A 24,584-nucleotide genomic window follows, 5' to 3' on the forward strand; every position below is an offset into this window, starting at 1 on the left:
CTTTCTCTAAAAATGTAATGCATCATTTGCCTCTGAGTCCACTGGACAAAATAAATTGAACATAAGACATAACATAAACATAAGACTATCTCTGCATAATGTCTCAACATTTCTGCTCTGGATATGGCCGGTTACGAGGTCCTCCTACACTGCGAGTGGTGCTGTGTCGGACTTTTCTTTCCGTGATGCCGTTTTGGCTTTAGCTCCATTTTAAAAGCCTTGACGCATAAGAACATGACTGAGACCGTGACAGTTCAAAGAAACCATATGTTCACCTCAAGATGGGTAATGTGTAGGCTATTATCAGTTGGATACAGGTAATATGTGCACATGAACTATCATGCATGGCTGTACATTTTTGACTGGATTGATTGACAGGACTGGTAATTCTGCGATCATAGGCCAATGGCATAGACAGTTAATCGGAGTTTTGTATTGTGCAGAAATTGTAGACCACATTAATTGTAAAAGTAAAAGGATATGTTTGCATGTCGAAGGCGTTTCTCGATTAGCACCAAAGGGTTTCGAGGTGCCAAAAGCTAAACGTGCATCAACAGGACCAAAATATGTTTAGTATTCTTTGAATGGAGGTCTGCAAAGATTGTTCGTGTTATACTAATTCAGACATGGTACACAGTTTAATTGGAAATATCGTTATTCCGAGGAGAAAAGATGATTCAGCGCTAGGCTGTTTTCTGCTGTTCAATGGTCTTGTTTAAATGTCTGCAATTGTGAAAAATTATGGCAGTAGCCTAAATGCAAGACTAGCCTCCTCATCTCTGTTGCACCCCAAATATTTTGAGACCTATAACCCTTCACTGCGTGCATGCTGATAAATAATCGCAGCAGCATGCTGAATGGAGGTTCTACATGCTTTTTACTTCTTTGGAGGAAATGGTCATTACAGGTGTGTGTAATTAATGTTGGCCAATTAATATAACAAAATAATTCAATACAACAGAAAAACAAAGACCTTTCGTATTGGCATTTTGAATCACAGGCCTAGCCTACAAATGTACGATTTCAGAGTAAAGATTTAATATTAACAGCCTAGTTAAAGGTAAGGAATCCAAATAAAACATTAACAATACCATTCCTATTTTTAACCAATTTCAGTTAGGCTACCTGAAGTTGTGACTGTCACAAGTGCGAGAGGTTTCTTGACCAATGCAGAGATGATTGCAATATTTGATTCCATGGAAATACCCAGAATGTTTAGACATCTTTATATCATCTTTTTATATTATATGTATAATATATCATCTTTTTTGTCTTTGTGTAGTCCTCCCTCTGACTGTCCTGATCTGTGAGAGATGGACAGAAACAGTCCTGGGGAGATGAGAGGTGCAACAGGCATCACTACTAACGCCATCACCACACCTGCCTCCACCAGCACCATCTCAGCGGCCACCAACGCAGTCAGACCACCCACCCCCAGCCGCAGCCAGCCACTGTCCCCAATCTCCACAGACAGGCAGGCTGTAGGTACACTCCACCACTCATTACAACAATGAGTGCAATATACACAATAAGGTGCCATCCTTATAGAGAGAAAAAATAGATGGATATTTGTATGGTATTTGTATTGTATCTTTTGGTGAATGAGATTAAAGTTGTAGTTCACACACATTCAAAATGAAAGTATTATGATGGACTTAGTGTAATAAGAACAAACCATGTGCAGTACTTATATATTTAGCAGACTGTTTTCTCCGAAGTGAATTAATCCCAAGAGCTTGAAATACTTATATATATATATGCTAATAGTATAATAGTATAAGTGCTAAAGTATATATATGCCAATATATTATGTGGAAGGGCCTCAAAATACACAGCAATATAATTTATATCATTAACGACCCTTAGTTAAGGGGTAGATGGATATGTGCCATAAGAAATAACAGTAATTAGGTTACTGCCTACTTATTTCTAACTTTTCTTTCAGGTCATTGACATGGATCAAATATTTGCCGCAACAGGGCATGCAAAATACAATGTTGAATTATACGTTTTTATTATGTTATTTCATAAAAAATAGATGAAAATGGCTGCATGTGAAGGACTGCTATAGTCTCACAGGTTTGCTCTGAATGCAACCTGCTGGTTTGGGTGTTGCTGGAGAGAAAGAGCACACGTATGTTTGTGGACGTGTGGCCCTCTGTGGACAGGTGATCCAGCAGCCTGTCCAGCGGTCCCAGAGCACTGCGGCGCAGTACCTGCAGCAGATGTACGCCGCCCAGCAGCAGCACATCCTGCTTCAGACCGCAGCTCTCCAGCAGCAGCAGCAGCAGCAGCAAGTCACAGTCGCACAGAATCTCACCACCACAGCCCAGGTCTGGCTCAGGAAGAACACCACTTCCTGTCACTTGTTACTCTTTCGCCCTTTTTTTTTTTAGTAAAACAAATTCAGTTTTAATAATAAAACTGTTCAGTTTTATTCAATTGTATCACATTATCAAGAAGAGAAGTTGTCTCAAAGCACCTTATTGCATGGACATGACTTGGCCTGTATGTAGTTGTGTCTTGTCCCTGTTATGTAATAACATGTAACTGTAGTTAGGCCATGTAGAACATGTTATTACACATAAGTTAGCTTGTATGTTGTATAGAAACGATGCAATTCTCAGCATAATCGACATAGAAAATACGTATGGTACTGCATACCGTTTTTGTGTTCTGTGTTGAACGAGAACCCAGCCTAATGGCATATACATGTGCTGTTGTGGAAGTCTTATTTGATGACTTACAACTATCTCTCTATCGCAGCCCTCACAGACAGTTAGCAGGCCCTCTTCCTCCTCTCCTCCATCAACGAATGGGAGTTTGTCACAGTCAGTCAGTGTATCACAGACCTCGGTAAGGCCCTATATTGGACTGGCATAACCACTCCATGCTACATTTAAAACAAATTAGATGTATTCAACTTATCTATTCATTACTTTGTTTTCTATTCTATATATTATTTTGCGTTATGTTAAGCTACAATTTGCTCTTCCTGTTCCCATTCCTGTTCCTTGCCTGTATTTCAGGGTCATTAATCTTAAATGTTTTGTTTTATTGTTTACTTTTTGATCTGTTAATTGGTCTTCTAGATCACATTGGCCACCACTCCACTGACAGCTCAGTCCATTGGCCGAATCCAAGGCACCTGTTCCACTCCAGCAGGCAGTACGATATCCCAGCAGGCCATGCTCCTTGGGAATGGCTCTCCTGCTGGTAGTCAAGCCCAGATGTACCTGCGGACCCAGATGGTATTGCATCATGCTTTTTTGTGATAATTTGTCACAAATCACACTCTCAGAGTGCTATGCAATGTCTACAACAACCTTAGTGAATATTTCATAATAGTAACTCAACTGAAGTTGGCCACCAAGCCTGCCTGCTTTGACTGTCTTAAATCAATATTACTCCATTACCAAAAACATCACACGGCCCATAAATCTCTTTATGGGACATAAAGTGCAACATTAGTCAATGAGCAATGAGCAAAGTTCTCATGAACTGAAACCATCATGTATTGATGTGTGAAGAAGAATATCCGTATCGGACAATAAAGACTTTATCTATCTATCTATGGTCATGAGTTTTGAGCTGACCCACTGATGTTTGTGCTTAGGATCTTGCTCATGGTATGATTTTCACAAATAGATTTTGTATAGTTATTAAATTATGTTTAGTTACAGTTCAGACTTTGCCCCTTGCCTGGCATTTAAATTATGTCTACATCAAGTGCCACATTCTGGCTTGGTTTACTCATATTTACAATATTTAATTTATCAGACACATTTCTTCAAAACAAATGACTTGTATTACAGTGTTGCCACTGTATGTTATCATATGTACGCTCACTAAGCTGCTTATACCTTATAATTGCTGATACTTATGAGTAATTATACAATGTAAGGCATAAGTATACTATAAGGCTATTTATATCTCATAATAACTTACACTTATAATGCTAATACTGTATTAGGTTATATCAGAGAGGGTTAAAGCGGAGCGAGAGGCGCAAACGTTCCATCATTTCCGCGTTCTGTCTTCACAAGGGGGAGGGGGGCTAAATCCCCCTTTAAGCAGACCTGCTAACATTCGAAATGCACTGTTTGTGTGGGTTGCCGATCTGACAGAGATCGATATCCCACTATGACGTCTTTGCAACACGCCCCTTTAAGCAGACCGGAACTCTTCGAATTTTGCTTCCATAGAGATGCATTACGTTGCTCTATCTTGTCAATAATTGACCTTTCGCCAGCGTTTGATTGACAGACAATCTGACCAATCAGAACGCTTCTAATACCGAGCTCATGGTTATATCCCACTCACTACACTCCATCCTCTCTGTTCTCTGACGTGTCCCTTCTTCCCTCACTCCTGTCAGCTCATTCTGGCTCCTGCTGCCTCTGTGGCTGCTGTGCCGTCTGATCTTCCCGCTGTCAACCCCACATCTTCCCAGCCCACCTCTACACAGGTGAGTTCCACAGCCCACCTCTACACAGGTGAGTTCCACAGCCCACCTCTACACAGGTGAGTTCCACAGCCCACCTTTACAGAGGTGAGTTCCCCAGTCCATCTTCACAGAGGTGAGCCACCCAGTGTCTCATACTCCCAGACCAATGTTATACAGCTTTTCCAGACCCTACCTGAACTAATTTTTTTATTACCTTTACGTTTTACTTTTATTTTTTATCACATTTATCCCTACTGTTGTCCTTATCGTTGTGGTGCACAGAACTTTTTGTGTTTATTTAAATTGTGCGATATAAATAAAGTGGTTTGGATTGGATTGAGTGTGCCAAACAGTGTGTATTTTACTGGCCACTCCTTGTGTGCCCCTGGATAGGTCCAGTCTCTGGCTGTCCGCGCACACCTCCCTGGGGCTCTGGCGCAGGGTGTGCAGCTGAAGCCATGCTCGCAGGGCCAGACGGTGGCCTCCTGCCTGCCCAAGATGTCCATCAGCCCCCTGAAGTCCTCCCAGCTACCGCACACCTCTGCGGAAACCTCCGGAAGCGACCTGAGTCAGTTGTCGTCGGCCCATCAGCTCATTGCCCCTTGTAAGTCCACGCTTGAGACGACTAACTCATTTGATGTCCTCTTGAGATGCACTGATCTGTAATTGTTTTTTCCCTACTCATCCATAATTATCTCATAGATCAGTGTGAGCGATTGTACCGTACACATGCTTATTCAGATGGTCGCAATGGTGTTGCAGCGTCCCTCTGCCCTGCTCTAGTGAAGCATCAGCTGCACTGTCCCCTAGGCCCGCGGGGGACTCACCAGCTCATCATCCAGCAGAGTGCCCACAGCGCCCACAGGCAGATGCAGCCCATCGCCCTGCGGGTCACGGCGCAGGAGCACCCCTCCCCCCTCGCCCTGCAGGCCCGGCCCCTGCCCCTCCCGCTCCCTCCGGCTCCGGCCGCCCAGTCTCAGTCGGCCGAGGTCTTACCTGCTGCGTCCTCCACCTCCGTGCAGCATCAGCAGCAGCCCCAGTCGGCAGTGCTGGTGTCCACCACAGGCGGTAGCCCAGCCCAGGTGGTGCGTCCGCTACTCCAGCTGGGGACGTTGGGAGAGGCCCTCCCCCTCTCCCCCCACGCCTCCGCTCAGAGCTACGGCTCCATCACCACCTCCGCCGCCGCCGCCAACACCAACCCGCTCCCGGGGACCTTGGCCTCTCCGCCGCCGGCGTCGCTGCAGAGGCTGTCCCTGCGCTCGGTGCAGGCGCTGGCCGTGCAGTCGGGCCAGGTGCTGGTGTCCGAGGAGGAGCTTCCCGTGGCCGAGACACTGGTCCAAATGCCCTTCCAGAACCTTCCGCCTCCACAGACTGTAGCCGTGGACCTGAAGATGCAGTCGGTGGCCCAGACAGCACCGCAGTCAGTGAGTAGCGTTCTCGTTGTCAGCAAGCGTTATGTGGGTGAGTGGGCCAGATGATGATGATGAACAGTCACTGTAATATAATGAAAATACATGCAGCTGTTTGATGTGAACCTGTTTTGATAGGCAGCGCAGGGGCCAAAGATGGATCACAAAGGGGCAGAAGCGGACAGAGATGAATCACCGTCAAGAACGCAGAGGAATCGGATGCTCACCGCACCCACCCAGGCCCCCCCAGCAGATGCGGAGAGAGGCTGTGAAGAGGATGCACCATCCCAGAGAGAAAACTACACAGGTACACAATATTGAGCACGCCTAAACGTATTATATCAGTGTGTAGGGCATCTTAACATGCAAACTTCACTACAAACCTCAATGTTATGCTGAATTCATAATCTGTGTGTAGTACACAGAGTTACTGTTCACGTTTGTATGTCAGTTTGTCATTGCCAACGTTACATGGCAATTTTATTTTGTACTTAAAATGAGTGCACTTTTATCCCACTGTTGTTGAGTACTAGTATGTGGTAATACAGTTAAGTTAAGTAAATAGTAGTTGGTGAGCACTCATTTCCATTTATTGACCCCCTTCTTTAGCTGGGTTGGACTCTTCCTGTGCGCCATCGAGCCAATCTGTGATCCGGTCACCTGAGGAGCCTCCTCTCGTCACCAGCTCCCCCCCTCCCCTCCACCCTGCCGTGGTAAGAAGCACCAGCAAGCCCCCCGCTACCAGCCTGCCAGAGAGTCCTGAGGGCCAGGCCTCACAGGCGGTCGCTAAACCTCACATCCTCACACACCTCATAGAGGGCTTCGTCATCCAGGAGGGGCTGGAACCGTTCCTGGTATGTCCACAAGGTGGAGCTGTAGCAGTTCAGTAGCAGCAGCTGCAACAACAACAAGTCTGGGATGTCAGTGCCCAGGCGGTAGTTAGCACATCAGAGACATTTAAACAATAGTCTCTCAATGTTAAAATTTGACATGGTAAAGAGAAACAGGCAGCTATTTGAACAAAATCTGACTGAGCAGTAGAGCACTTTTGTGGATATTGTACCCAAGCCCTGCCCAGAAAATAACAAATATCTAACCCCTTCCACTGCAAAATGATGCTCGGGACGTGTTAGTGTGACCCTGAGCTGTGGTTTAACAGGTGTCACCTTCTACAGATGAGCCGCTCCTCACTGGCAGACGAGCAGGCTGCGCTGCCGGAGAACCAGGAGGTGACCTCCAACGGCGATCCCGACCCCGACGATGACCTGATGGATGTGGACGACCCAGAGAACTCCTCCGACTCTGACATGGACGACCTCCCAGCTGATGACGGTGAGACTTGTGGTGTATTTCTCAAGTACAAAAGTCCAGTAATCAGTTTTTACTGTGATTAAGTGGCAAAATGTAACACCACCACGTCTTGAATTTCCCCTTGGGGATCAATAAAGCATCTATATATCTATCTATCTATCTAGGTGGAAAAGTCCAGCTTCAGAAAGTTAAAATCCAACCATGTATTTGTTCTTCTTGTGCACTTAACACAGGTGATATCACTAATTAGCTGTTCTAGTTTCTAATTAGAATCAGCTGGTTTAAATAAATGGTTGGCACAGATAATGTGGTAGGACTTTTACTTTCTGAAGCTGGACTTTTCCACCTCTGCACGACGTACAGTACATATAAATGACCAGTTCCCATGCATTTAAAGTATGGTCCTAAACGACAAGCTTTTTATTTAGTGGAAACCTCCAGTGAAGTTCTCTATCGGTCCAGGACTAGGCTTAACAGGGGCGCAGGACACTGGCCCATAGAGTAAACGTGAAGTGAATATGTGTGATTTAACCAGGCTAAGTAACACCCCTCTGAGTTGAAACGGTTACACTCTGTCTGTCCGCAGAGCCCCTGGAGGACAGCCTGTCGGACGTGCTGCAATGCGAGTTCTGTGGGAAGAGGGGCTACACCCACAGCTTCCTCCGTTCCAAACGCTTCTGCTCCATGACCTGTGTCAGGAGGTGGGTTTCCCTCGACTGCACTTTTCTTACAGCTATGGGTTTACACCTCCTTAAAGGAAGAAAAGTATAGTCTGTTGCACTTCGTACTTCATGAACTTTGGTACAAAACCATAGTCATTCTCAAACATGTATCTTCAAACTCCTGGAAAGAGATATCCAGTGTTGGGATACTCCTTGAAAGAAAGGATCTAAGTTCATTTAACAATAAATAAGCACACTTTTTTCACGAAAGCATTCAGTCAGTCAAACCAAACAATTGTTTTCCGGATTGAAGTCCGGAAAGATATGCCCTTGGTTCATTTATACAGCTGTATAAATAATAACTGTAACTGTAAGCCCTGACTGTGCTGGGCCTGTTCTCTCCTTATCTGGCCTTGACTGACAGGTTCAACGTGAGCAGCACGCGGCGCCTTGGCCTCCTGAGGCCCGACAGGGCCAGCCGCTGGCCCCACAGGCCCATGGGCAGGAGGGGGAGACCCCCCGGACGGGCCGACGGCATATCCAGAGAGCACTTCCTCAGACAGGTCAGTGAACAGGTCCTGTGGTACTAAACGTGGCTGTCAGAAGAGTTGACTCTTGCCTCAGGGTCACTTGCCTCTTTTGGGAGACTTGTGGATTGTCAACATTTCTCACATACCTGAGGCTGACCTCACGGATTTCAATGGTGGTAAACTTGACAGGTATGTTAGAGCTCGTTGAAGATGTTAGCTGCAGCCAGCGCAGCACAGCATAATAAGGATTCAGTTCAGCACACCCTTCAGAATCAAATTAGTCAGAATCAAACCTGGTAGTGTAGGAAGAGGAAAGCTTTTCATGGATGTTAACGTATAACTGCCGGCAGCACGTGAACGGCTACAGAAACAAAGTGCAGGTGATAAGGACCAGGATAAGTCGTCAAGTAGAGCCTAAGGTTATTGTGCAAATTGTGCTCATAATAGTAAAGTTGACACTCACAAATACATGTTATATATAGCCCTATAAACTGTTCTGCATTGGTTCTAGGAGCTCACCTGTGTGTGCGAGGGCTCACAATAGTAGAGTTTACAGACACACACACACACACACACACACACTTAAATATACAGCCCTATAAACTGTTATGCATTGATCTTATGAGCTCACCTGTGTGTGTGTGTGAGGGTGCAGCTGCCAGCCAGGCTAGATGGGGAGGAGGATGACGAGGATGAGCCCCCGGGTCCCATGACAACCCGGCTGCGTCGTCAGGCAGAGCGTGAGAGGGAACAGGAGGAAGAGCGCAAGGAGAGGAGGAGGAGAGAATCAATCGGTTCAGACGATCACCCCGTGGCCCTGCCCAACCCCTCTCAATGGAGCGTGGAGCAAGTGTGCTCCTACATCAACTCCATACCAGGTAACGGTGATAAAAAAGTACTGTATTACACCAGCAGTACCACCAATATTTTAGCGGTTTAGGACACTTTTATCCAAAAAAGCTTACAGAGACCAATTGCTGTTTTAGCATTTGTATTTTTTGCGCCATTTTCTCTGTTTTTAGTATATGATGGTTTTACTTTTTTGATTGTACAGCACCTTTGATCAGGGTCATTGAAATGTGTTCTTTTTTTTTTAAACAAAATGACTTCAACATTGACATACTGCCAATCCTAGATGAGGCTAATGTGCATGTGAAAACCAACCTCCCTGTGGTAGGATGTGCCGAGATGGCCGAGGAGTTCCGCTCGCAGGAGATTGACGGCCAGGCCCTGCTTCTGCTGACCGAGGACCACTTGGTGAGCGCCATGAACATCAAACTGGGGCCCGCACTCAAAATCTGTGCGCAAATCAACACGCTGAAGGGACCATAAAGGGCACGCCGCTCACAAGGCCCCAGACAAACCACAGCCTCCGTTTTGACCATACATGGCTATAACTTCACCCACTTCCTGTGGGTGTCATGTGCACTTGTGTACTGAGGAACATGTTCAGCTTTCTTGTTGCCATGATTGGCAGACGATATTCTTGTGGAACTATTGAGACTACTCTTCGGCGTGCTGTCTGTAGCAAAACAACAACACAAACAAACTCTACTGACCTCCCCTCTATGAGATGCATACATGTAATGTGCGAGTTGGTTTATGTTTTATGGATGGATCTGTATGAATATTTAGCATACAAAACAGTACTAAGGTGTGTTTAGAGAACTTGATTGTATGATGTAACATTCCAAAGGAAACCTGTATGGATGTTACATGTCTATGAACATAAAAGGTATGAAGATTTTGATAAAATATTTGCACAACACAGCCATTTAACCATAACAACCTAATATGAATTAATAACTGTCGATAAGATCATTTCGAGTCTTAAACTTTTGTGTCTTTGTTGGGCCTTGTACTGGAACTTGACTACCACGACTAGCAATGAACAGGTATGTTTACATGACTTCTATCTGGTTGTTTTCTTTTATTCTCCTTTATATAGATCAGTCAGCCAAAAATATTCTTTCATCATTCCACACGCTTTATTACAAAGTGGACAATGTTTTGAAAACTTGAGCCTTGCTCGTTTTTGTGCCTTGGGCACAGTGAACCTCAAGGAGCCCAGTGCCAATGTCAATGAATATCATGTACACTTTCAGACACATGTTCAACTGAATTGTACACTGCATAACAATATACACATTCAAACACAAAGCAACATAACATGCAGCAGATCTGCAAAAGCATTCACCTGCAGTTCTCACAGGTGATGTTACAAAGGTGCAGTAATTAGTTTAGCTGTTATTGAAAAAAAAGAAAGAGAGAATGCTTCTGGACCTACAAAGATGATGCGATTTGTATGATAAATAAACAGTCTCCCAATATTAGTGTGTTCTTTACACAGCTTGTTGGGACAAGGTTTGAAGAGTGTGGAGTATTTACAAAAGTAAAATCTCACGTATTCATAGGAGAAATATAGAAGAGAGCGCTCAAATGTTTGCGTTCCACTGTATAGGCCATAAACATAGGTGCAGTATCATCTCAGTTTTCCACAACAAATATCACTAACTTGAAACTGAATCTCAAAGAAAGCTACAGAAATTGGCTCGAATATTTCAATTGATAAAATATTAAATAAAATGATAAATATTTATGAAAATTAAGAATGAATGTTTATATAAAAATATACACAAGAAAATATTGTGGGATACATGTCAATGTATGACACAAATGGGGCACAGTCTTTCAACCATATTTCAATATACATTTTTAACAGCTGCACCAATTGTAGACCAAATGACACTTAGCTTAATGGGTAACGAACATAGCTGTAGGGAGAGAGGGACTCCTTAATGCCACGTAGAGAGTAAAGCACCAGCTCAGCTGGGGAGAGCTACCTCAGGGGCAGTGCTGTGCTGTACTGTGCTGGCCTGGACACCCTCAACGGGTCCACCTTCTCTCCAGCACTTTCTCGTACCTTTTGAGATCCGTCGCATTGGATGGACACAGAAATATCAGGGTCACAAAAGAGTGTTCTGAGGATCGTCCAGTCCTGACTCGGGACTCAACGTCACCTCTGGGACGCAGTCCGCAGCCAGCCTTTTTGGGAGTCCCGAAGAGCCACCGCCGACTCACAGGGACACAACCAGGGACGCCAATTGAACTCAACAAAACGTCCACAAATTTTGCACTGAGCCCATCAATGACTTTATGTCAAACTTAACGTATAAAGGTCACTACATTCACCGTCACTGTCAGCAGACCACAACACGGAGAGAGTAAAACAAATCAACAGATGGTCGCTGAACTCTTTTAGAAATAGAATTTGGGAAAAAAAACTCTTCTAGTTCACATCCTCTGTGGATCAGGGCAGTTTCACAGCACATGTTTACACTGATTGAGAGTCTTCATCAGCTGTTCGATCCTCATGTTAAACTCTTGCCTCTCCCTGAAAACAAAACGGTAAGAAAGAGTCAGTGTGTCAGGAGTCAGTGGTAGTCTACACAGAGTTAAAGAGGGCTAAAAGAACTCTTACCGTTTGCTTATACAGGGTCCTTTTCGATATTTCTCCTCGGCCTGTTCTAAAGGTATGTCGTCTACTCCCGCAATGGCATAGATGAGAGCCTAATCAAGACATTCATATCCCTGAATGTTAAGCAGGTTGTGCATTTTCTGAGTTGTTATAATCAGTTACAACAGTATGTATAAGTTTTTTTTTTAAAAAGATTATTTTTGGGGCTTTTTATGCCTTTATTTGGACAGGACAGTAGAGAGAATGACAGGAAGTGAGTGGGAGAGAGTCAGGGTGGGATCTGGAAAGGACCACGGGGCGGGAATCGAACCCGGGTCGCCAGCGTACGGTGCAGGTGCCCCAGCCAGTTGCGCCACTGCCGGGGCCCAGTATGTATAAGTTACAAGACTAATAATCATTTAATAGAGATAGGGATATGAAGAAATCACACAACACTATAACTCAATGCTGAATCACTGAACGGTCACTAAATAGTCACTGAAATGTCACATATCTTTACGGTCCCATACGCTTGTGGTTGATGGGGGACATACCTCTGGCAGCAACACGTCCAAGATGAAAGGGATCCTTTCCAGGTTGGCCAGGCAGGGCAAAGTCTGCGGGCTCCTCCTCAGAAGCTCGTCCAGGTAGCGGTACACCTGGTCCACCTGCTCCTCGTCCTCCAGGTAGGGGTCCACCACGAAGCGGCTGGCCTTCTGAAGCGCCCGCAGCCACTTGGACGCCTCCTGACCACTGATCACCGCCTAGAAGGGTCAACACACATTAGCAGCTTTTAAGATGACACTCTTCATCTCCATAGAGTATGGTCCCACAGAAGGCTTATTAAAAGTTGTTATGTTATTATCATTTTATTTTAATCATATTTTTCCTCAATCCTCCACCCCACCTACAGTGTATATTCCTGGATATTCCTGCCTGACAAAGTTAGAGATATCCGTCACTGCCCAGATAACAGCCTTAATTCTACTGTATGCCTTTAAATCTCCACTTACACCATCTATCTATTATCAGTAATCTGACCCCTTTCTGTGAGAGACTATAGACTATTAAAGGTATCCAATGCAGGTCTGTTCTCTCCCCTACTGGGCTCCCCCTATAGTTGCTTAGTATTTGCATTCAACTGTTGTAAATACCACTCATGGCTAACGCCCTTCCCTGAACATGGTGCATGTGGATTTGTTTACAAACGAGCAAAGATCATCTCTGAAGAGCCATGTTGACTGACAAGGTAATATTACACATTTTCATACAAATAGTAGGCTACTGAACAATTGCCATTATGCAATTCATGATTCTCTGGGTGGGGGACTGAGAAGTTGTAAGGTTACCCATCCCATAACTAAGGTAGAGGGATAGGCTAGGGCTGCAAAATGTGCACGATTTTCCCTATTACAAGTTAGTTTACGATCAAAACGACTTCAAAGCTGCTTTATTAAGATACAATATTGCATAGGAAACCTTTAAATTATATGACTGTAGTAAGAATGAACAGCCAAAATATCTCAAATGAGGACTAGCAAATGCTTAAAATGGAACTAGATTACGTGCTGTGAGGCAGCACTGGTCAGATCTGCACAGACCTGACCCATGTTTGGTTAAAGTTTGCTGTGTTGTTAACTACTTCCGGCCATTTCACTTCTGAAATGAGTTTACAACGCCAGTGCGTATCCTCCTACCAGCAGACGCTTCTCTGCACCCCGCTTCCTCACGATGAAATCCACCAGCTTCTCGTTGGCCCGAGTCCGCGCAGCCTTGGCCCGGTCAGGGAGCATCTTCTTACACTGGTGCTCGTCAGTGTGGTCGCCGGCACCGTCCTCCTCGGAGCTGTCGCACAGGTCGTCCACGATGAGCTGCGTGGGGAAGGTGAGATCCGAGGGGCCCTGGGAGTACTTGTACCTGAGGGGACAGCCTAGGACAGGGGGAGCAAGATGATAACATCCCGTTTATAAGGCAGAACATTGATGCATAAGGAGTTTTAAAGGATAAGTACTAATTTATGTAGGATGCAGATATCATGCATGCAGAAACTGAAAATAGCTATCTGATGTACCAGTACCATATTTTATTACACATAGCTTGTGCATAGGGTTTACTGTTTAATGAATCAGTATATTATAGCTAAAGCCACTCAAAGCAGCTTCTCAGTCAGCAAAACAATATAGTCTCACTATAAACAATTTAGTTCACAGCGATGAGTTGATAACTTACTGATATCGTTTGCAAAATAGTCTATGAAGGAGCCGGAGAAAGACCCACAACCTGCAAATGCAAGACAGTCATTACAAACTCATATTCATCAGCAACTGCATGAACATGGAGTAGACAGGGTATGGCAATTAAACTGTAGGAAAGACAGGTTACTACAGTCCTCTAGTGTGGACCAAGAACTCAACTTGACTCAACTAGACCATCAATGCTAGGTGGCTTAGCCGGTTGATGGGAGACATGCTGAACAAATGCACCAAGTGTTTTGGAGTCTCACTGGATCCTAAAGATTCTATCTGGGATACGTACAAATGCATTTGAGAACCAGTGACGGGGTGTGGTTCTGCATGACCTAAGTCATGAAGAATTATCTGTGGAAAGCATCTCAACACCTTCATTACTGATGCAGTTCAGTTTCACACTTTTTATTAACTTTGCAGGGAGGTTATGTTTTCTGTGGTTTTTGACTAGCAGCAAGATTACACTATAACGACTGGTCCAATTTTCATGAAACTTAGCAGAGAGTTGTAGCACTGAACAAGGAAGAGCCTGTTAAATTGGAATTTACAAACAAACATACAAAAATTGTCATATTTGGAACAGTAAAAAACTGTCAAATTTGTAATAGTATTTTGAATACAGAAACAAATCATATATCAAAAGAAAGGATTGCCTAATAGTGTACATTTATTTTGCTCAATAATTAACATTCTAGAGGAGAAACAAACATGTAAAAATGGCAAGAAATGGTTACAATGTAACCTTTAACTGTTACCAACACGCTGGGTATAAATTCCCCCTGCTTAGTGCTTACCAATGCGGATTCTGTAGTCGTATATGAGCTCCAAGCACCATGAGATTGCATCACCATACTGCTGTCTGGCTTGCTCCTAAGGAACACATGAGACAATTCTCAATTTGATCTTATTCTTTTTCAATTTCGGAAACACCTCCTTAAGGACTAAATTGGACAACATTTTAATTCCCACATATCTTATTTCTTAAATGTGTCCGAACACTATACACTATACATATGTAAATGCTGCTCTCTCTTCTTCACAATACACAGATGCCACCAAGGACTTCATTAGCCTCCTTTAGGATTCTAATGTTATAGTGGTATGCTTAAGCAAAAGTCCTCAGAAGCCTACAAATGTGTTAATTCATACCGTCAGCTCCTCTGCCTCTTCACAATCAAAGGGCTTCAAGGTTTTCAGCGACACGGTGAGACTGTGAGAGCAGATGAGGGAAATTATCACTTAAGTCCAACTAAAGATTAAGTGACACACATGTCTCTTTAAAGGATCACATAAGATTCTATTCCCACACGCACAGACACACCACTACATATCTGCAATTGCTCCACGCTCTCTAGACGGTTTACTAATTTGCATAAATAAACATTGTGAAAGGGAGCAGGTGGAAAGGTGAATGACAGTTTTTGCAGTCATGATTCCAACAATATACACACATATGTTGTTAGTGTAATATCTACATAGCATTCCTTATTGTATTCACACCTCTGGAGGATAGGTACTGCTTACCCTTTCCTAATTCCCTTTTCATCAATCAGAAAGGTATCAATGAACACAATACTGGCTTTCTTATTCTTGTGGTTCACACTTTTAACCTACAAACAGAAAGACCATAAAAGTTAATTTGATAAAGCAAATGATGAAACAACTTCACACCTTTTGCAAGGTCACACATCACACAGCTGTTTGGTTTACCAAGAAGGATTTGCTGTATCGAATGTATAACTGGAAAACTCAAATTTGAATCATATTTACATTTAGATGCACTAACCCTCTCACACACACACACACACACACACACACACACACACACACACACACACACACACACACACACACACACAAAGGTAATTTAATGGTCACACATACCACAGCAGGCCAGAAAGGGTACTTCCGGAATTTGCACCAGACACACGATCCCTCAGTAATGGACAAGGGTTCTGGACAAAATGATGAATGAATTTTAGTCCTTATTTCCTTTTTCTTCCTTACAATGCAGTTAAAAAAACTAACTGTCTTGCTTCAACCATAGTATATAAAGTATATTTTGTCTTTTCATTGTGGAATGGGAGCTGACCATGCAGAGGCTGTATGTTTGAAAAGGTCATATGGAGTTTACTCACTTCTATCGAGAATGCTGGGAAGCTCCTCATCATCCTCTGGATCTTCATCCTCCTCCTCCTCTTCCTCTGGGAGAGAGAGAGGGGTGAGGGGCATAGGGTCATCCTGCAGAATCTGCTCGAGGGAAAGGTCTAAGCAGGGTGCCGCTGGCGTCTCTGAAAAGATAAATCTGCATCAGATCAGTCTGCATGGAGGACAATTACTCTCAAACAAACCATGCAATAACTTTTTCCACAATCTGCCAAAAAACTGCAAGAAAAGGTCATACTTGTGTCAAAGTTGGCATGGAAAGTGGTTTGGTGTGTCATGATGCATTTAACCTGATGTGATTGTGTGTTTGTGTGTGCGTTAGTGTGTGTCTGTGTCTGTGTCTGTGTGTGCGTACCTGACTCCCGTAAGAGAGCATCAGTGCTCAAGTCGAGGGGTGGGACAGGCGGAGAGGTGCTACTCCCTTGGCCTTCAGTTTCACCACCTGCTGTGGATGATGCTGCTGCTGCTGCTGCTGTTGCTTCTTTCCTCTTACGGGAGTCTGGTGACTCCTCCAGACAGTCTTCTGTCAGAGTACTTTTACAGGCTATAGGAGACCCGAGGGTAGCTATTCCAGCTGGCACTACGCTTGTAGAGGACACCTGATCAGAAGAAGAAGAAGAGAGTGGTGGTCACTATTCATACTTCAAATCATAACTGTTCACCATAACCATGTTACGCATAGCCTCAGAATCACATTATTGTTGTCAGACCCATATTTTGGTTTTTAAAAAGTTTGAAAACAAAAAATATGGGTCTGACAACAATAATGTGATTCTGAGGCTATGAGTAAAAAAAAGAAAGACCTTTCATATTTTCTAGCTCAAGTCTCACAACATATCAAGAACAATGAAGATACACATGTGAAGTCAATACAGCTACAGTTACAACAGTATTGGAATAGCTAATAGTTCCAGAAAATAGTAGTATTTTCATTAATCCTTCAGAATCAACTACACTAATATGGTTGATAAGGAGAGATTGCCATATTAACAAAAAAATACATTGTCTTTTTGTCTCCATTTTGAATTCAGACCTACCTCATTCTGACTGGCTGGCAGCTGAGTCTTCCGTGGCCTTCCTCGCTTCTTCTTGGCTGGCACGGCAATGGGAGCTGGAGTGCCCTGGCTGCAGCCCTCCACTGGTGGGGAGCTGGGCCTGCATATCTGCTCCGTCCTTGGGCAACTTTGCTTTGCGCTGACTGGTGCAGAACTGCTGCTTCTGCTGGGGGGGTATCGCCTTTTCCGTCTAAAGCTGTAGGGTGAATCAGAATCTACGCTTGCCTGAGAGCGTTCTGGGTTGTCTTGTAATGTCTCACTGCATCCTGTCTGTTTTTCTTTGGCACATATGTCTGTGGCTTCTGCAGCCACAAGAAAGTCTTTCTGCGTCACACACTTGGTCAAAGGTTCACCATCTGGACGTGCTCCGTTTGAACTTGCTACATCAGATAACGCACGTTGCTTTTTGTATTCCTCCTCAAAAGAGCGAGGAAACAAACTGTCCACAAGTTCACGCTGACACATACTGTGCACCGCATCTGCAGAGGTGGAGAGATGATCCTTACAGTATTCCTCAACAGAGTCAACAGCTGTCACCTCATTCGGCACAGGTCTCAGGACAGCTTCTGCATCTGTGCCAGCTTCACTCAACAATAATACAGACTCCTCAGGTTCCACAACGCTGCCATGTGTAGCAAGGGTTTCTGAAGTCTCTCTAAGGTCTCCTGACTCTGACAAAGGCTGTGGTGACAGACGTACTGCCATTAGAGGATCCAGAATCAAGTTCATATCTGCAGTATGTGTTCTGTGCACCCCCTCTGAAGTAAGTCCACCCTTTAATTCCACAAGCTCATTGTCTGAGTTCACAGGTTCAAAGTTATGCTCTGGTGAAGGAGATAGTGCACCACAAACACCCAGTGCTGAAGCTGTGTTGGAGTCTTGAGTATGGCAAACGACAGCACATCCAGAGCTAGACAGAGGATCCAAACAGATTTCCTCAACGGAGTCAACAGCAGTCACCTCTTTTGGCACAGGTTTGGCAGCTTCTCCATCTGTGTTAGCTTCACTCAACATTAATACAGAGTCCTTAGGCTCAAACACATCACTAGGTCCAGCAGGTCTTCCTGAAGACTCTGTAAGGTTTGTGGATGCTCCAGGAGGTGGTGACTGAGCCACAGCTACTACGGGGTCCATTTTGTCCCCACTATATGCTCTTAGTGGCATGTGTGACGCATGTACATCCTGTAATTCAACAGGGGCATTAGACCCACTTGAGCTCACCAGTCCAGAGTAATGCTCTGGCGAGGAAACTAATGACTCCGGAACATTCAGTGCTGAAACTATGTGGGTGTCCGGGGAATGGCAGACGACAACTTCTGCCAGCTGCAGACACACATTGTGTGCTGCATATTCAGAGGTGGACAGAAGATGCCGACTGCTTTCCTCAACAGAGTGAACACCAGTCGCCTCATCAGGCACAGGTTTGGTAGCTTCTCCACCAGTGGCTGCTTCTGCATCTGTGCCAGCTTCAGTCAACACTACTACGGATTCCCCATGCTCCACCACACTGCCATGTCCAGCAAGGGTTTCCGAGCTCTCTGCAAGCGGTCTGTATTCAAGAATCACAAGGTGTGGTGACACACCTCCAGCCTCCTGACTGAACATTTCATCTGCATTATGTGTTCCAGGTACCCACTCTGAAGCAAGCCCATAATGTAATTCCAAAGGGTTGTGATCTGAGTTTACAGGTTGAGAGTTATTCTCAAGTGAAGGAGATGGAGACTCAGGAACACCCAGTGGTGGATCTGTTTGACAGTCCTGTGTCTGGCAGACGGCAGCCTCTGTCAGATGTAAACAAGAATGTGAGGGACACACAACTTGGGTCTCCATAACTGGTTGTTCATCTGAACACGTCACTACTGCCCCTTGACTCCAGTCGATTCTTTCCTCCACCTGCTGTGCAGTAATCTGAGACTGGCTGGTTTCTTCATTCCTGGAGGCCACTGATGCACTCGGTGATGACTGAGTGGAGGTTTCCGAAATCTTCCAGGGAAAGGGATAAAACCCATCTGGAGAAGTCATACTCAATCAACCTCAATTGTTGCAGGGCTTTGGACCATCTTCCTTCGTGGGATACTGGATTTGGCTAAAAAACCATAACCTTTATGAGAACATATTTTTCTTTCTGATAGAACAGATATGTAGATTTCTTCTACACTGACAACGTTGAGAGAAGGACACAGTTGTCACATAACGTCAGAAAGATTGTATCAACGTCTAGGAATGATCTTGTCACTACGACATGTACAGAAACTCGTAGCTTGATTTTCCCCGATTTTTCAAGTAGATACTTTTAATATCAGCAAATAAAGATCTAATAATCACGCCACAGTCTAGTGCAAGACCACAGCTAGCAATAATCACATGGACTGACCACTGGCATTACAATAACCGCTAGCAAATGGCTGTTATGGTTTCAGAGAACATGGATGTCACTGTGCCATCAACTCATAGTCATTTTAGTTACCGTTACACTATATCAATCTACGGAGAATGTCTGCCGGGATGAAACATCTTAAAATAACTCATAAAAAGTGGTTTTGTTAGGTTGCTGTGTTTTACTATGTGGTATGTAAGCCCATTTGGTAGTAGTTAGCTAACCTTGCAGAGCTAGCACTGGATGGTTCGGCACCAGACGAAGGAGCTAGACAGGACACCAAAACGATTTAAATGAATTCCTCTGTTGACTCTAAAATAGATTACAGTGTGCATATTATCTGAGCTTTACAATAAATAGTACTTAACATGCAGCAACCTCGAGAAATTACTTCACGTCTATGTCCAACTTCCCGTTTCTTTTTCTTTTTTTTATGTTGTAGCAGTACTACCTCGGCCTAACACATACATCCGGTTTTAAGCTCTTGAGAACGGTTGACAGCATGTCAAAGTAAGAGTCCAAACTCATTCACGAGCAAAACTTATGATGATAATAATAAATTACCAGAGACATCAGAGTAGCCTAATCACTCACTAATTATGGAAGGCAGTTGTATAAAAATGGGTCTTTAGACTAGATTTAATAACAGCCACTGATGGTGCAGATTTGATGCCAACCCCTAGTTGACAGTTTAGGCTACTTTCTGGAACAACTAAAAGTCCCAGGCTGGAGGATCTGAAGGGCCAAGCCATACAGTAGGGGATTAATACATCTTTTAAATAGTCAGGTGCCAAACCATGTAAAGCTTTATAGGTTGTGAGGATTTCAATTCTAAAACTCACTGACAAGAGTAGATTGGCCATGGGGTGGTGTGTTCCTTAAATGTATACTTGGTGTAACAAAGGTGTAACAGTGGTATGTTTCTTACGGTTGTATAGCTGTCGAACACTAATGAAGAATATTTTACTGTTATGGAATAAATTGCGCTATGATCATCTGCGAGCATGTCTGCGAGTCGTAAATATTAGACTTTTACTTTGATGTTTTTCCCTTCCGTGACCGGAAATGACCTTATGTGCTTTTTTGTTTGCTAGAACGACAGACAGGGGGAGCTCAAAACATCTCAGCTAGATCAAAACAATGTATCTACTGCGTGAGGACTGGTGTGGACCAAGGGGGCAGGCATATTCCCGGAAGTAGAAACACGAAATGAGCTGGTGATCAACACTCTGCTAACTCCCTTGGACGGCCATAGATTTCAGATTTTTTTGCGATCCCATAACTTCATATAACATGTGCCCTTTGTCTCCCTTATAGCTTCTGTGTATTCTATATAGGGTGTCGAAGGCAAAATTAATTCACTTCTTCCCCGTATATTACGTTGGTTTCCCGTAAAGAAGTATTTTAGCATGTCTGTTGTAGGGAAGCTAACGTTCGCCCGTAATGTTTGGATGAGAAGCTGAGTGAGCCTGCACGAAAACCATGACGGAGAGTCATTCGCAAGATCAGTGAAAATGCGTGTAGCCTACGGTAGCCTACTGTTTGATATGGTAAAGCATTACCTAGAGGCAAGTACACATAATAATAATATTAAAAAACGAACGTTAACAATTTCAGAGGTTTTCGATCTATCAGACGAGTTACAGCAGGCTAACGTCACAAAATGAGTTTGAGTCTGCGCAGTACGATGAACAGGAAACGATTTTTTGTTTCAGCCCCCTCTCATTGAGAACGACGGAGTCTGTTTGTCCATTTCTTTTAGGTCTATGGTGTGGACACGTCCTCTAGCTAACTATTTACAAATGGCATAGCCTACTGTTAATTACTAGAGATCAAACGATGATCAAATGTAAGCCTTATGTGTTTATCCTTTCAGCAAATGTGATTTTTTTGGCTACAAGTAGTTGCAAATAGGGGCATATATAGTGGATCTTTAAATCAGAGTATAGGGCCTATGTTGCAATAAGTGGATGTAGGCGTATACAAAGTAGATTAGACTTTGTGGAAGATGCAGGAAAAAATCCAAAATACACTGGCAATTGCACAGGATACTTGATAGTTAACTTTATTCAATATTAGGTGGAGAGTGCTGACTGCACAAAATGTTTAAATGTTTTTGACATGGTGACAACGACAACAAACAGTACCTATCTCTTCTGGAGCCAAAGTAGCCTAATGTGAGTAAAACAGACCTATACAAAGAAGGGGTTGTTGAATTTTAGACATGTACACCTCTCTGACACCAAATACAATTTCATATGCAGTCTCTTAGTTCAAGATATAATGGGTGCATTTTGGCATTCATTATGAGTCCTTCTTCAATCAGAAATGATTTACATATTATTTTGAACACAATTTACTACAGCGTAGTTTTAACAGAACTCAAAACATACAATACATAGTCACAAAATTAAAATGTGGCGGTGAAGGCCTAGGCCTAGGCCTAGCTCTGTTGCGATCCGTTGTCGTCTTCAGTCCTGCATGCATTCCTAGAAGATAATTCATCCTTATTATTTTCAGAATTCTCTCCATTTGTAGATACATAAATATTAAATCTTAAACAATATACCGTAAGCCTGTTTTATTGTACTTACAATTGCTTGGATATATAAGCAGTAGTAGACTTGCAGGCTTTGTTCTGACTCTCTGCTGCCACCTGCTGACTTTTAGCGGCACTGATTAATGCGTCACATGAGTCCCACTGATGAAGGCTCCATGACAAGTTAGCCTGCAGTGTGTCAATATGGGCTGAACAAAGGTTTTTTTTTATATGTGTGAACTTAATCCATAAAACACGTCACAAATCTGTTATATATTTTAATGGGCCATGACTACAAATAAAATATGCAAAATATATTCATACTGTACCTTCCTGCCATGCCAGTACAGAAGACAAGTTTTTTTGCAGGGTCATGTGCATCTCTACATCACTTTTTAAAGTAGTAATGTTCTCTTTCAAAGCCTCCTTAAATGGAAAATGAGAAAGCACAACCTTTTATACAAATCATGAACTTCAAAGTGTTGTGAATAACACCAACCATTATAGTAGCAAGATAATTGTGCCATATTTTTATTCTCTCCCATATGGTAAGTATTCCAGCATTGTTTATAGTCATGGACTTGATGTATTTATACATTTTAGACAAATCAGACACATTATCAAGTTTCCACTCTAGTTTCACATCTGACTTACAAGAGCTGTCATGACAGTTAGGACCACATTTAATGCTTCGGTTATTACACAAAACAAATCTGTGAGGGCACACTTATAGTATTACACCATAGTATGGCTTTTCAGCAACAGACTTCATCCATTTCACCTCCACCCCATTAACATGCAGCTGTCCCTACAGCTTCCCACACAGAGGGCTATTTGAAAAAGCAGTGAGGAGTGATAGAATCCAGGACTCACCTTCTCCTGCAGGCTGTCCATTAGTGACACATTAGTCTCCCTCAGCGTCTCCATGATGATCCCCAGCTCCCTCCGCAGCTCTGTCTGGTTCTGGCGGCTGCCGCTCAGCTGATCCCTGAGCCTGCCCTTGTCCTTCTCCCTCACCACCCTGGCACCCTCAAGCTTCTCGACGGCCGTTTGCCGGGCCGCCTCGCAATGGCTCAAGCTCCGCATGTGAGGCCACGTCGCCCACACTATGATGACCACCAGGGAGGTCATGGACCAGAGGGCGAGGAAAGCCAGCAGGAAGTTGCAAGAGTTCTGCGAGGACTTGGAGGATCGTGCCATCTTTGAAGACGTCGGCTCGACCTGTGGAATGTACTGTACGCTGGATGTGAAAAAGCCAAGAGAGTCTTGATGTGATGAATAGTCTTGATGTGATGAATAGGCTACCCGCCTTACAGAGAGGAGGACCTCTTCGTTACAGCTGCAGGGATCTTTTGTCCCATGCTGAGGACTGCAATGGGGCGTGACAGGCTTTGGGTTAAGTCACACGAAAAGCATACATCTTCAGCCATCTTGACAGATGCGGCCAAAAAAAGTACCATCCTCAGGGGAAAGTTTAACCCAGTGTGTGGGAGTGTCCTGTCCCCTTTTTTCTCCCCATGGAAAAGTCTACAGCAAAATGGACTGTTATCAGCAATGATCCATTAGCCATGATTAAAATAGCTGAGGGAAATTGTTAGCAAAAGAAAAGCAATCCATTTTTGGTCTGAATCACTGAACTTTTTTTTATTTTTTATCTGGAAACCCCTTTTAGAATAGCAGGCATGAGCTGCAGTCTCTGCGTTGGCTCATGTGATGCCAAGGCTGGAGAGGGTCTGAGGCAGCCAGAGCCAAAAACTCTGTGTGCACCAGTACATTCCTACTTGTGTACTTCAGCCCATTCCCACTTCAACTGTCTAAACAAATGTCTCCACGGATGGCATGCAAATCGCAGTGCAGGCGCCTGTTTATGGCTCCAATGCCATAATGAAGTTCGCAGATGACACCACAGTGGTGGGCCTGATCAGAGAAGAGGATGACACAGCACATAGGGATGAGGTTCAGCCCCTATCTATGTGGTGTAAAAACAATAAGATGGCACTCAACACACAAAAGACCAAGGATATCATTGTGGACTTCAGGAGAACTAAGAGCAAGGCACACACACCCCTCCACATCAACGGTGCTGAGGTGGAGCGTGTGTCTAGCTTTAAGTTCCTTGGGGTCCACATCACAGACAATCTGTCTGGTCTCTCAACTCCTCCAGTCTGGTCAAGAAGGCGCTTCCCTACGGACCTTTAAGAAAGCATTCCCATGTCCTAGAATTCTATCAGACTTCTACCGCTGTACCATTGAGAGCATACTCACAAACTGCATCTCTGTATGGTACGGCAACTGCAACACTGCTGATCGCAAGGCACTACAAAGAAAGCTGCCCAAAGAAGTATTGGTTACACATATCCTAAATGCTGTACAAGCCCAAATCCA

General features: G+C 43.9%; 3 protein-coding genes across 10 annotated transcripts; 1 reads left to right on the plus strand and 2 right to left on the minus strand.

Moving 5' to 3' along the window:
- The first annotated feature begins 216 nt into the window (after positions 1-216).
- phc3 (polyhomeotic homolog 3 (Drosophila)) lies at positions 217-10,268 on the plus strand. 5 transcript variants are annotated; one of them, XM_062530556.1, is made up of 15 exons: positions 217-317; positions 1,283-1,481; positions 2,169-2,333; positions 2,767-2,856; positions 3,093-3,251; positions 4,379-4,468; positions 4,841-5,051; positions 5,150-5,871; positions 5,995-6,163; positions 6,466-6,710; positions 7,032-7,188; positions 7,754-7,868; positions 8,254-8,392; positions 9,015-9,237; positions 9,537-10,268. In XM_062530556.1, the coding sequence occupies exons 2-15, from the start codon at positions 1,314-1,316 to the stop codon at positions 9,689-9,691; spliced, it is 2,808 nt and encodes a 935-aa protein (XP_062386540.1). In that variant the 5' UTR covers positions 217-317; positions 1,283-1,313; the 3' UTR covers positions 9,692-10,268. The 5 variants fall into 5 exon arrangements, with proteins under 5 accessions (XP_062386540.1, XP_062386545.1, XP_062386541.1 ...); XM_062530561.1 differs by having other exon boundaries at positions 6,466-6,569; XM_062530557.1 differs by having other exon boundaries at positions 5,210-5,871.
- Positions 10,269-10,325: 57 nt separating this feature from the next.
- On the minus strand, positions 10,326-20,120 carry si:dkey-127k13.1 (uncharacterized). Of its 3 annotated transcripts, XM_062530555.1 has the most exons (14): positions 20,039-20,102; positions 19,885-19,927; positions 17,266-19,369; positions 16,584-16,827; positions 16,201-16,353; positions 15,947-16,017; positions 15,587-15,672; positions 15,212-15,272; positions 14,857-14,932; positions 14,046-14,096; positions 13,514-13,746; positions 12,371-12,580; positions 11,841-11,929; positions 10,326-11,753 (listed from the first exon to the last, which is right to left on the minus strand). In XM_062530555.1, the coding sequence occupies exons 3-14, from the start codon at positions 19,303-19,305 to the stop codon at positions 11,681-11,683; spliced, it is 3,387 nt and encodes a 1,128-aa protein (XP_062386539.1). In that variant the 5' UTR covers positions 19,306-19,369; positions 19,885-19,927; positions 20,039-20,102; the 3' UTR covers positions 10,326-11,680. The 3 variants fall into 3 exon arrangements, with proteins under 3 accessions (XP_062386539.1, XP_062386538.1, XP_062386537.1); XM_062530554.1 differs by lacking the exon at positions 19,885-19,927 and having other exon boundaries at positions 20,039-20,120; XM_062530553.1 differs by having other exon boundaries at positions 19,885-20,120.
- Positions 20,121-21,707: 1,587 nt separating this feature from the next.
- LOC134075090 (uncharacterized) lies at positions 21,708-23,698 on the minus strand. 2 transcript variants are annotated; one of them, XM_062530564.1, is made up of 4 exons: positions 23,073-23,698; positions 22,529-22,625; positions 22,255-22,408; positions 21,708-22,149 (listed from the first exon to the last, which is right to left on the minus strand). In XM_062530564.1, the coding sequence occupies exons 1-4, from the start codon at positions 23,397-23,399 to the stop codon at positions 22,104-22,106; spliced, it is 624 nt and encodes a 207-aa protein (XP_062386548.1). In that variant the 5' UTR covers positions 23,400-23,698; the 3' UTR covers positions 21,708-22,103. The 2 variants fall into 2 exon arrangements, with proteins under 2 accessions (XP_062386548.1, XP_062386547.1); XM_062530563.1 differs by having other exon boundaries at positions 22,529-22,652.
- Between the last annotated feature and the right edge of the window lie 886 nt (positions 23,699-24,584).

This window comes from Sardina pilchardus, chromosome 2, assembly GCF_963854185.1.
Source record: "Sardina pilchardus chromosome 2, fSarPil1.1, whole genome shotgun sequence".
Classification (NCBI taxonomy): Eukaryota; Metazoa; Chordata; class Actinopteri; order Clupeiformes; family Clupeidae; genus Sardina; species Sardina pilchardus.